At 39.3% G+C, this 15,295-nt stretch overlaps 1 protein-coding gene across 2 annotated transcripts in view; it reads left to right on the top strand.

Moving 5' to 3' along the window:
• The window catches only part of TMEM132C (transmembrane protein 132C), a gene marked incomplete at both ends in the record, with an annotated part of 226,418 nt that overhangs the window by 62,253 nt on the left and 148,870 nt on the right, over nucleotides 1-15,295 (top strand). For both annotated transcript variants that reach the window (XM_082491866.1, XM_082491867.1), the window contains one exon: nucleotides 7,105-7,993. In XM_082491866.1, coding sequence (XP_082347992.1) covers nucleotides 7,105-7,993 — 889 coding nt within the window. The remainder of the gene's footprint in view (nucleotides 1-7,104; nucleotides 7,994-15,295) is intronic.

Genomic DNA, 15,295 nt, shown 5'->3' with positions numbered 1-15,295 from the left:
ACACTGTTGTTTTACAAACTTTTAAGGTCATCAACCAGTCTCAGGAAACAGTTTATAGATTTCAGTCCTGAATGTCAGACAGTCTTTGACTAACACGTCTCTGTTATACGAAGTGAGGGTGATAGAGAAGATAAGTTTGGAATAAAAGGATGTTTTAGAATTTCTGCAGTCAAGGGGCGAGATATATAGAATTGTGACCATCAAAAAATAGGGCTTGTAGGCTGTCATTTAAGATTGGAAATGTGTTTCTAACATGCAGTTTTCTGAAAGTTTTCCTTGTGTTTCCAAATTAGACTTTAAAGATTCTTATTTCTGTTTGTGAAAAGGCTGTACATCAGAAAACAGATATTTGTAGTTTATACACACATTCCTGTCATGTCAGCAATCTTGAGGAAAAGGGAACAACCTGACAGATGTTGGATAATGCTTTATAATGCAGAGGTCTAATCCTGGTTTCTAATAGATAAGGAGTTTTACATGGAGTTAATGACATTACTCTAGATGGTCTGCATATCTTTCCAATGTTCAAATCACCAGTTTAAGTCTGGAAAAGTTCTTGGCCTCTGTGCCTTCCTCCCTGGCAATGAGCTCTATCATCTAATTACACACTATATGAAATGCATTTTTTTTATCCACTTTGAGTTCCCATCATTTAGTTTCAGTCACTGTCCCTTAGTTTGTGTTTTAAAGAAGTGCAGAAGTTCCTGGTGTAACTTTGTTCATTCCTTGTTTTATATACTTCTGACAGTTCTTCTTCTGCTGACGAAGAACAGAGGAAGTGTTCACTTCTGTACTAAATCCATGAATCTCCATTGAGAATTAGTGAAGATTTTGGCTGCAGTAAGATACAAAGTATAATTTCATTAACGATATACTCTCGGTATGTGAGAGAAGCCTATTTAATAGAATATTATTGCAGTTTTTCATTTAACAATATACTGAACAAAATGAGTTAATCTGTCCCACTGAAATAAAATAGTAAATTTGTTCAAAATAACTGATTATAGTGTCTTCTGACAATCTTTATGTGGATGTAGTTTAACTGAACTCTGATGTTGATTAAATAAGGTTCCATCTACATCTGGGTTTAAAATGTCTGGTTGATTGCCAAAGGTGTGTACTCCTATATATGTGAATAGGAATATACCTTCCCAGGTCAATCAATAAAAAACTGCAGTTATAAACCTATCCTTTGAGTTCAAGTCTCAGTTTAATGAAACCTGGATTCTAAAAAGAACTGAGAAAATAATTTTGTTAACAATCATTTATTTGGCAAAATTGCCCTCATTGGGTGCTCACAAGGTATTTGAGAATAGGCTGCAATTTCCCCAGATCTTTGCTATATGGATTTCTTTGACAGATTTTTTCCACAGTTTATTTTTAACTTCACAAATTGGTCTCAAGCATTCACTGTATGCATTCGACACTTGACATTGCCTATGTACAATTAGCCAGAGTCTCTCTGTTCTCTCACTGGATGAGAAAGCATATCTGATTGGGCAAGCATAAGAAATGGAAAACGTGGCTTCTGCAATTACCCCGTTTTTCCAATTGATTTTTTTTTTTTTTTGATGGTCATAGAACTATAGATTTTAAGCCAGAAAGTAATATGAGGCTCCAGTTATCCCTGTAGTTAAACAGTAACTTGTGCTGAGAAAAATGTACCTTTCAGAAAGGAATCCAGTTTTGATGTGAGGACACAGATGAGCCATTGCTCCCTTCCGTAGTTTGTTGCAATGGTTAATCAACCTCATAGTTAAAATTATGTTCCATATTCTGAATTTGAGCTTGTTTGGCTTTAAGTTCCACCCAGCTTTTCTAACAGAAGAATTCCTTCTTATAGATGTTAAGAAAAGGGAACTCGGAGGGGAATGAGAGTACAACTAAGGTTGTTCTGAAGTCTAAATTAATATTCACAGACACTTATTTCTTGCAGTATTTGCTGAGCTCTAGTTCTCAGCAAAATACTTGCTACAAAGATTTTGTACACTCTGAAGTCACTAAATGTGGTGTCAATATAGAAAATTAAGGGAAAATGAACCAGAAAAAAACATAGGTGTTGACATTTTGTGGTGAAGGAAACATCTACGCCGATTTAAGTGCATCTTTTCTACTTCTGTTCGTCCCCCACTCTGTATTTCTGGAGCTGGAATATGTGATTTGCTATGCAAAAGCAGGACAAGTTTTTAGTAGAAGGTGGAGTCAGAGAAAAACTTAAGGGTGGGGACTTTTGTGAGAGGATGGTTTGTATAACATGCTTATAGTACAGTTAGCCCCTCTGGGTGGAGGGGCAGCATGGAAATAGGAGTCCGCGTAAAGAGAAGTGTTAATATTTACAGGATTTGCAGAATTTCAGGTGGTGGTGGTACTGTAAATTAATATTAGTGTTTTTTTTTTTCTTAGAACTCTAGTGGCATGGAATTTGGGCCAAAAAAAAAAAAATCAGTATTGGTACAGCATTCAATTATAGCTGCGTTTAGGAATGGAGGAACAAGGTGGTGGGTTAAGCTGTTATAAAAACAAAGGAGAAGACCCTGCCTTCCAGAATTCTTAGTGGAACTTCAGCTGTACTGATGTGCTAGGGTAATAGGAGAAGACAAAGGGATAGAAATTTGTCTATCACTTTTCATATGGTTTGTTTCTGGGAAGGAGTAATTATAAATGTGCCTTTGTGAGGGCCGTACAAGGTGCAGAGAAGGCTTCTCACATTACTCCTCCTTTGCATAGGCAGATGTCTTCTGCTTCTCACTGGCTTTCTCTGGCTAGGAGCCTCCTGGCTGAGAGGACAGGCAGATGGTTTCCTTGAAAGCTCAGTGGCTCATCAGACATCAGTCAGTGAATATACATGGCCATAGGCCAGTAATTTCCCACCCAAAATCTAAGCCCTTAATTCCCAGTCCAAAAGAAAGTTGTTTCAAACCAACCTCATAAGAGAATGGCTTAAAAATATTAAGCTTTTATGACTCTTCCAGTGAATCCAGCACCCAGTGCTCCAGCTCCATATGAAATCCCCCCCAAAGAAAATTCCTTATGCACTGGAATCCAAGAAACAATAGCACAGATCAGTATTCACCATTTCATATCCAGCTCCAAGAATGAACTTGCTAGGTTATAGGAATTTGAGCTTAACAGATGCCTGTTTGGGTTCAGATGAAGTGCTGCAGAAGCATATAATGCCAGAAGAAGGATTAAAAAGTCACCAGGCTGTTACAAAGGAGTAATTACTTGTAAGCCTTAACTTTTTGTTCTTGGCTAATACTAGCTTTGCTTGATGGTTCTTAATCATTTCCGTGCTGAACTTCATCTCTGGACAAGTTATAACTCTTGTTTGATAATGTACAAGGGTAAAGCACTTACTGCCTACTTGTAAGTCAGGCCTGCTGTAATCAGAATTAGTCTTCAGTACAGAAACGGCGTTTCTGCATTTCCTTTCTCACCCTTGCCTGTATTCTTGATTTCCATTTCAGTTTGTAAAAGCCCTCATGAAATGGGACTTTCACTTAATTTGAACCCATTGGAAGGTCAACAATCTTTCTTTAAGGATCAGGACTCTTAGATGAAGCATTCAGGGTTTTCTCAGGTTATTTACACCCTTTAGCTAAACTGTTTGAGGAAGTTCCACTTCCATGATTATATTTGTATAAATGTGCTTATAGCACTCCTGTCACAGAGACCCAGTTCCATTTTAATGATACAATTGTGCCCACATAAGTAGCTGGACTGGCAGTAAAATATTGCTCCCACAACTGATACTGTCATAGGGATAAAATGCTTAAATTTACACCTTGCTTTAACATGAACCTCTAGAAATATGTTTCAGTGATTGAGCAGAAAAACATTTAAAATGGAGAAAACTGTTCCAGAGCACCTGAAAGCACTGGTAGGCATGACTTCTTTTTTCTTTTTCCTAACAGGCAGTCTATTTTTCAGGTAGACAACATAATCTTATGCCTAATGATTATTTAAAATAATAACTTATGATATGAAACTCAGGAAAACCTCGGAATCTTGTTTAAATAGATTCTCTGATAAATTAAAGAACTTTGTAGCTGAGCTGATCAAGCATACAAAAACGTTCTCTGGAAAGACTGATAAGTAATTATACCAGGACATGAAGGTTACTGGGTAGAGATGAAGGCTATAGAACAAATCCCTTAAATGATGGCCTGTAGTTGCTGATGCACGTGGTTGGGATTCTAAAATAAAATGGACAATTTTAACTACCAGTTTTATCAGTAAAAGGCTTAAAGTGCTTAAATAAATTGTCTAAAGTACAGCCATCACCATAGAAATATAACACTCCATTATGTACAGTACGAAAGTGGGTGGAAATCTTTAGACTACAATAAAAAAGCAAAGCTTTTTCTTCTTTTTGCTGTCATTCTGACCACATAGGTTTTGCTGTTTGCCTTCAGCTTGTTAAAGTGGAAGTTGCATGGCTGTTTTTCTTAGTATTGGGCCAAGTCCTACATACCTTATCCACATGATTGATCCGGGATAAATGGAGTGCCTACAAAAATGAGACCACTGTCTGAGGATAGCGTGCTGCAACAAAAGTCCTGGGAATTGCAGAAAAACAGCTGTTAAGTTTCAAGCATGGATCCTGATCAACAGCCCTCTGAAATCAGAGGACTTCACTTGTCTCTGCAGCCTGCTGAGTTTATTTCTGGTTTTTGCAGATCTAGCGAAGCCAAAAGGTATTCCCTCAGTGGCAATAGTGCCAAATCTAGAGTATCTGTAATCCTGGAAACACTTAAGCAAAATGTATGTGTGTGCTTAAGACAATTAATGCTTACATTCAAGGAAGTGCTTGGATCTTTTTTGCATTCCTTATTTCAGTATTATAGCACACTGGGATGTAACATTAACAGGCTGATATTTTGATTCTGCTAAGGGGAAATCAATCAGTTCAGGAGGTGGCTTTTGTAGATTCCTTTCCAGCAGAGTCAAAATATATGCCAAGCATTGGAGTCTTACAGGATTGTAACTGTGCTAAACTGATGTTATATTTTAAATGTGAATCTACTTGACAGAGAGGGTGTTGTGCTGGTAATTCACTATGTGCTGGTGTTTTCATTGACAGGCCTTTTACCTCTTCCTTGTTCTCTTTTTGCCTTCTTTTTTTTTATTATTATTTTTGTCCAGTCATGGCAGTTTGCTCATTTATGAGAACTAATTCTACCATCCAGTGGTGGTACATGAATTAAACATAAGTGAACACATCTTAATTCCTTATTTCAAATTTATGGCTGCCGTCCTTTGAGAGCTCTGATTTCCCCCTCCTCCAAATTTGTTTCTTTCCTTTTTTCTTAATTGCCTAACACCTGCCTTCCAAATTATTTGCTTTCCCAGCACTGAGTAGTGCCCATGCACTAGCTAAGCGCACACACAACAGGATTGTAGTGAAGTTGTCTGTCAGCAGTAGTCATTTGGTATAATGACAGATATTGATTATTTATTACTTGAAAACATTTAATTAAATTTGACTGCATAATTAGCATGCTAGCAGCCAGTCATGCTAGAAGGACAATGAATCTATTGTTTGCAAAAATCCTCAAGCTGCAGACCTTTGTGAGAACGCTGATGAAAGAGTCTGTCTCTAGGGGGTTTTAGGCATCTTTATGTGTTCCTGAGTTTCAGAGGAATCTGGGCATTATGCATTGCCCTTATGGTTGTCTGTCTTCTTTAAAGAGCAGAACTTACACAGAACCTTAAATGCTGACTGATGGGATTCCCCAAGGACACTGGAACTGACATATGTCTGAGGGCAAGGTCTGTTTTTAAATACTAAAGACAGTCTAGCATCATTATTCATTTACCTTCTGTACCTATAGTTAATCTCTTCAGTAAGAGTTAGGAAGAGGGGTTGTGAATAGCATTATGTAATCTACATGTGTTTTAACTGACCTCTATTGTTATCTACCCTAATTAGGTAATCGGGTTTGTCTTTCAGCAATATGTGTTGTTAATCTTTATAATAGGAAACAATGTTTAGGTCAAAAGGAATCTGATACTCAATTGAAACTTAAAATTGGTCAGTATGAGCTAATTTCTCTCTGTGTGTATCTTATGTATTAGCACTTGTTGAAACATTTCTAGCCTGTGATGTGCATCTGTGTTTAAATAACTTAGAAAGATGAGGTACTGTCAATACTAAATTATAGAGGCATAGACCATAGTGCTAGAAATAATACGAGAGCAAGGTTTCTTGATGGAGGAAGAGAGTGAAATGGGGGGGGTGCGGGGGTGGGGTGTCGGTCCTTAGAAAAGCAGTTTCTGGCTTTGGCTGTAGAACAGAAACTATCTTTGATCTCCTGGCCAGTGTTCCTGTAGGGGCAGTGATTAGCAGTCCTTCGGGGGCTGTGGTTCAGTGGACGATACCAACGTACTGAATACCTTATGCGTGCTGTAACTGAACAGAAAGACAGGACAGAAGTTTCTAAGTGGGTGGAAAGCTTAGAATGGTGTGTTATTACCAGGGACAGAGCGGATAAGGTGAGAACATATGTGGTTTAAAAGACACTCTGTTTACTTATGGAATGGCTTTTGGAAGGCTTTGACTTTGATTTGTGAAATTTGTGAATTTTTGTTAGGGAGGTGAGACATTGCATAGGAGTGACAAGTAACCTATTTATTTCACATCCAGGTGATAGTCAAAGTATTCAATGAGTGCTTCATGTGTTTTCTGTGCATTAGCGAAGCACTGCTGCTGTTCAGCTGAGCCATGTAAAACAGCTACTGGGACAAGCATTGCTTCTGCTATGAACCTTCCTCTTCCTGCTCCCTCCAGGAGTATGAATAATTGATCGTGCTGCATACGACCCTTTGTACATCACCTGTGTATGTATGTGTGCATATGTGACAAAATGTTTATCATCAATAAATGCAAGGTGGCACTAAAGCCTACATTTTCTTTTCTTTTGTGAATGTAATGCAAAAAAAGAATGAGCTACATCTAAACATGTAGCTACACTGTAACTATTTTTTCGCATGAAGTAATGCTCATCCCTGACTTACCAGGTAGCTTCACTAAAGTTATAGTAAATGTCCCTTTGAATCCATAAGCAGATTTGATCTAACTCACGTCACCTTTTCTTTTATTAGTGACACAGTGTCGAGGGGTCTTGGACAATAATCAGAGATTTTCTTCATTACCAACCTACCTACCTGTGAGCTATCGGATCTTCAGTGCTGAAACATCTTTCTTTCTCAAAGAAGCCAACCAGGACTTTATGAGAAATTCCAGTTTGCAGTCCAGGGTGGAATCGTTCTTCCCATATAAAGCCAAGAGACCACCAATATTAAATGCCAGCTATGGACCATTTTCTGTTGAGCAAGTTGTGCCCCAGGACCTAATGTTAACTTCCAACTTTTTTGGATCTGCCAACAAGTTTACTTATAACTGGAAGCTCAAGGCCTACATAATGAACGACAAAATTTACCTGAGCAAGCCCAAAGTCCAGGTCCTGTTCTACATCGTGGGCAGGGACTGGGATGACTATAGCACCACAGAATGGCTGCCCTGCCTGCGGGTGTTTGCCTTCCGAGAGACACGGGAAGTCAGAGGCAGCTGCAGGCTGAAAGGGGATCTGGGATTGTGTGTTGCAGAGCTGGATCTCCTGCCAAGCTGGTTTAACCCCCCCACGATTGTCACGGGCCGTAAGAAGCCACCAGATCAGTTTGAAGGGAGCCCTGTAGAGCTTTACTATACTATCCAACCAGGAGACGAGAAGGGAGAGTGTACTGCTGAGGATATAAGGAAGGGAAATGCTATCCGGCCAGGAAAAGATGGCATGGATGAAACCGTGTCCCACTTGCAGAGAATCGGATCTGTCAGCCTCTATCGAGGTCAGGAGACTTCTCAGTTGACGGAGCTACGGCTGGATAGTAATATTGTTGTCTGGTTGCCCTCAAAGCCTGTCAAACAAGGAGAGGTTGTGAATGTTTATGTGACAATTGCCAACAATTCTACGGTGGATCAGTTCATACTCAGGTACAGTAGGTTGGTTTTACATGTTTCTAATGTGGTAGCACACAAAGATTTTGGGGACATGGGATGAATCTCACCTAATTTGAAGTTAATCCATGCTGAAGGTTGCTCCTGGTCAGTGAAATACATTCTTTCCTTCCTTAAACACTGTGAAGAGGATTGAAAGCCTCCATCACCAGGAGGCTGTTGACATGTATGCCATGCCGTTTATCACATCTCCACATTATGCAACAATGTACAAAATATGACAACTTCCTGCTTTTGTGGGGCCATTTTTATGCAGTGACAGACAGTAAGGCACCAGAAAAGTTCTCTGTTTTACAGTGCTTTTAAAATCAGGTTTTTATTGCGCAGGAATGGAGTTTAAACACAGCAAAACTTCCATTACCTGCTTTTCTTTAAGTGCTCTGGCAATGCTTTGCCTCTCCCACACAGAGTGGTTTTGTTATGAGAGCTCTTTAGGGAGGGGTTTAACTGTCTACTTGTAGTTAAGTAGCATTTGTCTTTGCCAGCACATATACCCTTTAAAATAAGGCCTAATGTGTTTGATATTGCTGTTGATTGTAAAGGACTGTTAGAAGTGAGTGCCATTATTTTGGACAGGAGTGGCAAATACAGGACCTGGGAAGACAAGAACCGCCTTACTGGGTCAGATCACTCTCCTTTTATGTTCTTCTTTAGTGGTTTCCCTACCGATCAGATGAAAATCCTTTGAGGGTGACAAAGGCTGAGAAACTTGTTAATCACTGAAATATTTGATATTATTTTTTTTTTCCTGGTTACCAGGATTTAAATTCAGGGGAAATTTCCACAGTGATAAGCAACAATTGCTCTTTAAAGCCTCAGGGAATCAGAGTTTCCCAAAAGATTCTGCACATGAAAGTATTTATTTCTAAGGCTTATATGAATTAGATTAATACATAGTTGACAACTACCGAGGAGAATAGCCTTTAGAACAGGAAGTGTCGCTTGGCAGATAAAAGGCTTTTATTTTAAAAAAGGGGGATTTTAGTCATCTCAGAATCATTCTGATGTTTGCAGCTCTGGTTAAGTTGGAGAGATAATCTCCCAGGCACCTGTTTACTGAGTGAAACCTCCGTTATAGAAGTCTTTTCTGATGGTGTTGCTTATCTTTTATTGAAAATCCTTTTTTGCAAAATAGTAGAAACAGAATACTTTTCACATAATGAGCGTAGCTGTGGTGAAAGAAGAAATCTGAAGGCAATGAATTGGGTGTTTGCTGGGTGGGTGGGAGAGGGGTTTGCCCTTTGAAGGTCTGTTTCACAGTCTTTATTTTCCTGAAAAGTGACTTGAAGATAAACAAGCTTGTTGAAATCTGATGATGTATTTCTTTGCTCAGAAATGAATCTGACTGCGTAGGCAAGGATATCATTTGCATGCTGAGAAGTGCAATAGGTAGAAATGGTAATGTGGGATGTCAGTAGCTGCCTGTGTGACTTGTGGTTATGGACAAAATGGATTGGCTTTGATTTTGAGAACAGGTGACTGATTTATTTGAAGTGAGTAGTCTGACATTCATTGGTATGTTGGTTGTTCTGTGTTATCACAAATGTAGCACTCAGACCATGTTCTTTTGCTGAAACACCCTTTTGATGAAAAGAGGATTTGCATTTTTACTTAAAATTACTTTGAACCTGATACAGGAACACAAGAGGCTGAAGAGACCAAGATTTAAAAATGGCTTTTGCTTCCTTGTGGTCATTGTCTTGAGATGTAGTATAGGGCTGACTCACGTTCTAAAAATCAGCACTGTTCAGTGTGCTTCCTCCTTTCCACCACCAAAGGCAAAAAAAGCAATGGGAGGTATTCCAAAGCAGTCTCGGTTTTGAAAAGTTTTTTGTATCTTCCAGCGGTGCTGGTGCTGATCTGTGCAGTTATTAAGGTATAAGATGGAAGCTTTGCTTTACAGGAGGGTAATTCCATGTAAAAGAAAAGGAGGTTGTTTTAACTGTTTTCCTGACACTGCAATAGGAAGGGACAGGTGATACCCTCTGGTGAAAGTGGTGTGAGACCATCCATTGAGGCATAATCTGTGTGGTCTGTTCTGTTAACCTCAAAAGTTTCTTCTGTGGCTTTAGTAGTGGAGTGAAAGGCTAGCAACACCAAGTTAAGCTTCCCGATTCTGTGGTGGAAATCTGTTGTCTTTGGCGAAACTTCCTAGGTGTGAAAGAGTATGGAATTTGACCCAGGAATCTATGAAGTGCTTGTATCTTACAGGAAAAAAAGCCGAGTGAATACAGCAGCCAGGGAGTAGCCAATGCATGTGCTGGGTCTGCCTGGGGGCTGCTTTAACCTTCTCCGTGGCCATTTGCCTGGTTAGATAGAGGGCTGTATGCTCTCACACTCGTGGGTTCCTGGCAGAGCAATCCCTACATCCTATGACATGCATTCACATTTAATCATCCTAAAGAAAAACACACCACACGTTATCCCCAGGCATAGTGGGTTTGTTTATTTTCTGCTTCTTCTATATTATTCATTGAGGTATTGCAACACCCAGTGCTGAAGCAAACAGCATGTGATCATTGCTTTAGGGAGGGAAAATAATAGCTACAAATCTTCTCTGGCAAAAGGAAAGTAGACTGGTCTAAATGACCTCATATACACAAATCATTGCAATTGAAACTGTGTTCTTAAATTGTGTCTTAATTCAGAATCCTATTACTGTATCTATAAATTTATCAGCCCAAGAACACCAGTAAAGTCAAAGCAAATGACTAATATGACAGGGAGTGAAGCGAATTATGCATGGTAGTACATTAACACAGTAGGAGCACTGTCTGAATAAACACAGATCTTCCTCTCTTGCATCTAGTCAGCACAGGGCTATTGTGAAAGTGGTTCAAACAATACTGATGGGTTATAGGATACAGCTTCTGTTCACAGGCCTGTTCCTGTCCAGCTGTGTCACCTCTGGTAAGTCTTTACAGACATTTTCTAGACGCAACGTAGAAAATGTGAACAATTGGTCAGCATTACTCTCGGGAGCGGGAAGCCTATTTCAGTCCTGTTCCTAAAAGACTTTGGCTTCCTCTGATGGAAGGGGTTTCAGGTTTGCCGTATATTATCAACAGTAATATGAATGGGAAAATCTTGATAAAAGAGCTTAAGAAATAGAGAAGGGGGAAGAAAATAATTGCACTGCATTTCTACCATTGGGGGAAGGATTTCTGGACCCCCAAAAGAGAAATGAATTGCACTTACTGCTGCCGGCTCAGTAAGGAAAACTGCTGTTACATCTAGCAGTTGGGTAAACTATGAACAGAAGAAAAGTAGCATCAGTATAGACAGAAAAGCAAAAAAACAGCAATACTTAAAATAAAAATCATTTAACTCTCCTGTGCACTTCCCAGAGCTCTTATAAATTAACATCACTGTCTTCAGCAGAGCTACCGTGATTGATTGCTACTTCACCAATTGCTGTGTACACAAGCTTTTCTAATCTGAGTCATCATTTTGGGTGTATTGTCTGTAAGGATTAGAAAGCAAAATCCTTCGGGCAAGACTGTTCTTGAATGCTTTTATGAACTGCCCTCACACCCAGCAGGCTAAAAATAAGAGGAAAAATCATAACTGTACTGAAAATAAACTATTCTTGTGAGGTTAACTTTCAGAAAGTAATACATACCTGCATGTGTATGCTGAGATATTTGAAGGTAAGTAGGAAACTGGGCATTTGATTTCTATTTGTAGTACTGGGGAGTTGGTGAGCTGAATGCATTAGACAGCTTTGAAAAGGTTGGCCTGTGTGCGTTGCTGTGTTTGTTCTGTAGCTCTAAATGCTTTTCCAGCTACTACACCATTAAAGTATCCTTCATCTGCTTTTCATGGCGTGACATGCCACATTTGATCTGGCAGAGCACTGTACAGCACAGGGCCAAAGCAAAAGGTGTGGGAGTGCTAAGTGTTTTATGTTACTCTGCTGGGCAGCAGCTAATCTCTAACTCAGTCTGGAAGGTGCTGAACCACCAGATAACCCGATTTACAGGAGGTATTGAGCAGGATAAGTAAAGAGAAAGGGGATGAAGTTGTTATCTGTCCTGATTAGAGAAAAGAGGTGAAAAACAGTGGTACTTTTTTTTCCCCTCAGGCTTCTATTACAGATTTTGCAGTGCAGCTCATTGCACCTGAAGGGATACGGGTTGTAAACAGTGTTACCGAATTACCTTTGTCCAGCAAACAAATCAACCCAAGACAATGGATAATTAGTAGTGATAATAAATCTACAGATTGGAAGAAGGATAAAGGATTAATGCAGTGAGGAAAGCTATTAAACCCATCAGCTGAGGCAGCTTTATATGTCAGTTCCTAATGAGTATTGACAGCAGTGCTGTGTTAGGTGGTGTTGGGAACAGCTGAAAACCTAGAGGAAGATGCACACATAGAGTAGCGCTACAGAATAGCCATAGCTAGGGAAAGTAGTTCTGATCATAATGTCGGTGTACTGCTTACTTGTAAATATCAATGTTTCAAAGACTAGCTTGTGATCTGGCCATAATTAGCCATTTTGGAGGAACTGGTCATGGAAAAGGGGGATCTCCAGCACTAACTGTGGCTGTTTTGCATAGAAGAGCTATGTGAGCCTCCATAGGGAGTAAAGCACTCGGAGGAGCTGTCTGTGCTTGGCACTGCCCCCAGCTGTTCTACCCGCTGTATGTAGAAGAAACAAAAGTAATAACATTTTCAAGCAATCACTGTTTAATTTTAGATACTGGCATTTTAATCTTATCTTATGATGAAATAACCTTTAGTACCCTGAAATTTACCTGTGTTTAATTGCTGGTTTATAATTTTTTAATGCTGCAGTGTGGTAGCATCATTGCAAACGCAAGTGACGTAGTAATGACTAGCTGAAGCTGAAGTTAACCAGAGTACATGAGACCAAAACCAGAGCTGAGTTCACTCTACATTTTGTGTTAACTCGTCATTTGGGACGTATTATCTCAAGTACCTATTTTCCACAGTAAATGGAATGCTGATTTCTATCTGTGAAATGAAGAGTGTGGTTTTTTTATACCTCTTCATATTTTAAAACTAATGCAACTCAGTATGAAATGAAGAGAGACAGAATGATTTGGTGGGATGCTCTTCTGGGCGTGCATGTGTGTCTCCAGATGTGAATTGCAACAAAACATTTTTCATTTCCTATGCAGCTTTGCATTACTTAAATATTTAAAAGTTATTTCACTGCACAAAAGCATTCCAGTCAACATCTGAAGGAAGAGGAGTTTGAAGCCCTCAGGCTTGCTTCTGTTTTCTCATTATTTCATGTTCCATTTTCAATTGAAAAGATGGTCTTGTCTTCAGAAATTTAGACCCACAGTTTTACCTGTTGCATGTCTGTAAAAAATAACACAGATCTAGTCTCTGACAGCTAGGTTTCTTTTATAGTGCCTTAAACCTTCTCTTTAGCCATACATCTTGTATTCTGAGGCACAGGTAAAACTGTAAGTGGCTAATTCTTATGCTGGATAAAGAAAAGTCTATATCTCAGGCACTCTGGCTAGCAAACTGCTCTTTGTTCTCACCTGAGATACAGGTTCTTCATTCATGTTTCTGTCTTAATAAACAAAATGCAAACTTGCTGACTAAATTCTTTCAGAGTATTCTGTTCACATTTTACTTTGTATCGCTTTTTCAGTAAAGTCAGTTATTAAGACTGGAAAATAAAAGCATTCTCTTGCTTATGAACTTTTAATCAGGATTCAGAGAAACTGGAGAAACTTTCCCAGTCCATCAACCCCCATGAAAGGGGTTTCCCAGTTATTTTATGGTATTGGTAGGACTCGTAAAGTCAGGTGCTAGGCCAGAGGTGGTTTGCAGAAGTGTTCAGAACTGGGAATTATGGCTTGAAGGGGTTTCATTGATGAAGGGTTTATATATTTCATTGTCTAGTGTTTAGCCTTGTGAAACTTTGTCTTACTGATTTTTTTTTTTTTTTTTGTTTTCCCTTCTATGGAATGATTAGTAACGATTCAGCTGCAAGTCTACAGTGGAGCAGGTTAATGAAAGAAAGGTAGTGGTCTAGTACTTATTGTGCACTAATTAGGAAGTCAAGAGACCTGGATTCTCTTCCTACTTCTGCTCAGGACTTACTGCATTACTTTAGGCATATCATTTTATCCCTGCTTACATCTTCACCTTCTCAGATTGCTTTTTTGTACTGTACACTATTCAGGGAAGAGACTGGGCCGTGCTCTGTATGCATCATTCAGTATAGTGAGCCTCTGATCCCCACAGGACATCTGTGTATTACATAGTACAAGCACCAGTAAATCATACAAAAACTGTTACACTGTGGGAATTATGGTTTTTGCAAGTAACAAAGTGTAATAGCACCCTGCAAGTGCTTTGTTAAAATTTCTGCAAAATAAATGCATGGTTAAAATTCATAGCAATCATGTGCTATCTTCTTATATTCTGCGTCAGTAAGTAATGAGGACATAGTTTGTTGATATACTCCTAATTGTCGTTTACTAGAGAATATGACAGACTAACAGTAAAATGGTAAATATTTCCCAGTGTAACTTTAAAAAGCATTTGTGATGTAAAAAATCCATTTTCAAGGAAGAGTATGTGTTAATACTATTTTGAGAGAATGGTATCACGTTAGGGTGGTTTAATTTCATTAGCCCTTAGCAGGCACTTTTCATGGACATCAGCATCACACCAGAGGCAGATGGGTCCTTCAACCAAATGACTGGTTCTCAAAAATGCCAAGCTGGTGAGGATGTCTTCAAATAGAGATTGAGAAAAGGTGCTTCTCACCAGAACAAGTGAAGAGGTCACTTGAGTCTGTGGCAGCAGTGGGTCAGGTTTGGTATAGTTTAAAAAGGAACTGATCATTAACTTGAAATTGAAGCTACCTAGAAAAGAGAAAACAGGCACCCTTCCCTGACCTTCTTTAAAAGCATTTTAAAAAAATGCAGTGCTTGCGAAACCATCAGCACAATTCTGTTGACATCTCCAATGCAATGTATGCCTTAGCACTGAGAATAAGCTGTGGATTTGTTGTTAGAAAGCTGAGTCTTTGTGCCTTGCTTTGGAAGTTATTTGCTGATTGACCATGACTGAGCTGCTGGAGCACAGCTTTGCAAGCAGTGAACCAGGAAGGGACCTTAGACCCTGATAAGTTCAGGAGCTGAGCAGTGAAGTTCAATGGTGCCGAAGTCCATAGAGAACTCAGCACTGAGAGTCAGAAGTTATAGTCTCCCTTTTCAAAACATTAACACCCTGATCAGCTGCCTGTAAAGTGGCATTCCTATCATGCAGAAGTCTTAGAAG

The sequence above is a fragment of the Vanellus vanellus genome (assembly GCF_965231255.1).
Source record: "Vanellus vanellus genome assembly, chromosome: 16".
Lineage (NCBI taxonomy): Eukaryota > Metazoa > Chordata > Aves > Charadriiformes > Charadriidae > Vanellus > Vanellus vanellus.
Note: the sequence above shows the minus strand (reverse complement) of the source record. Positions and strands in the feature narration are given on the sequence as shown.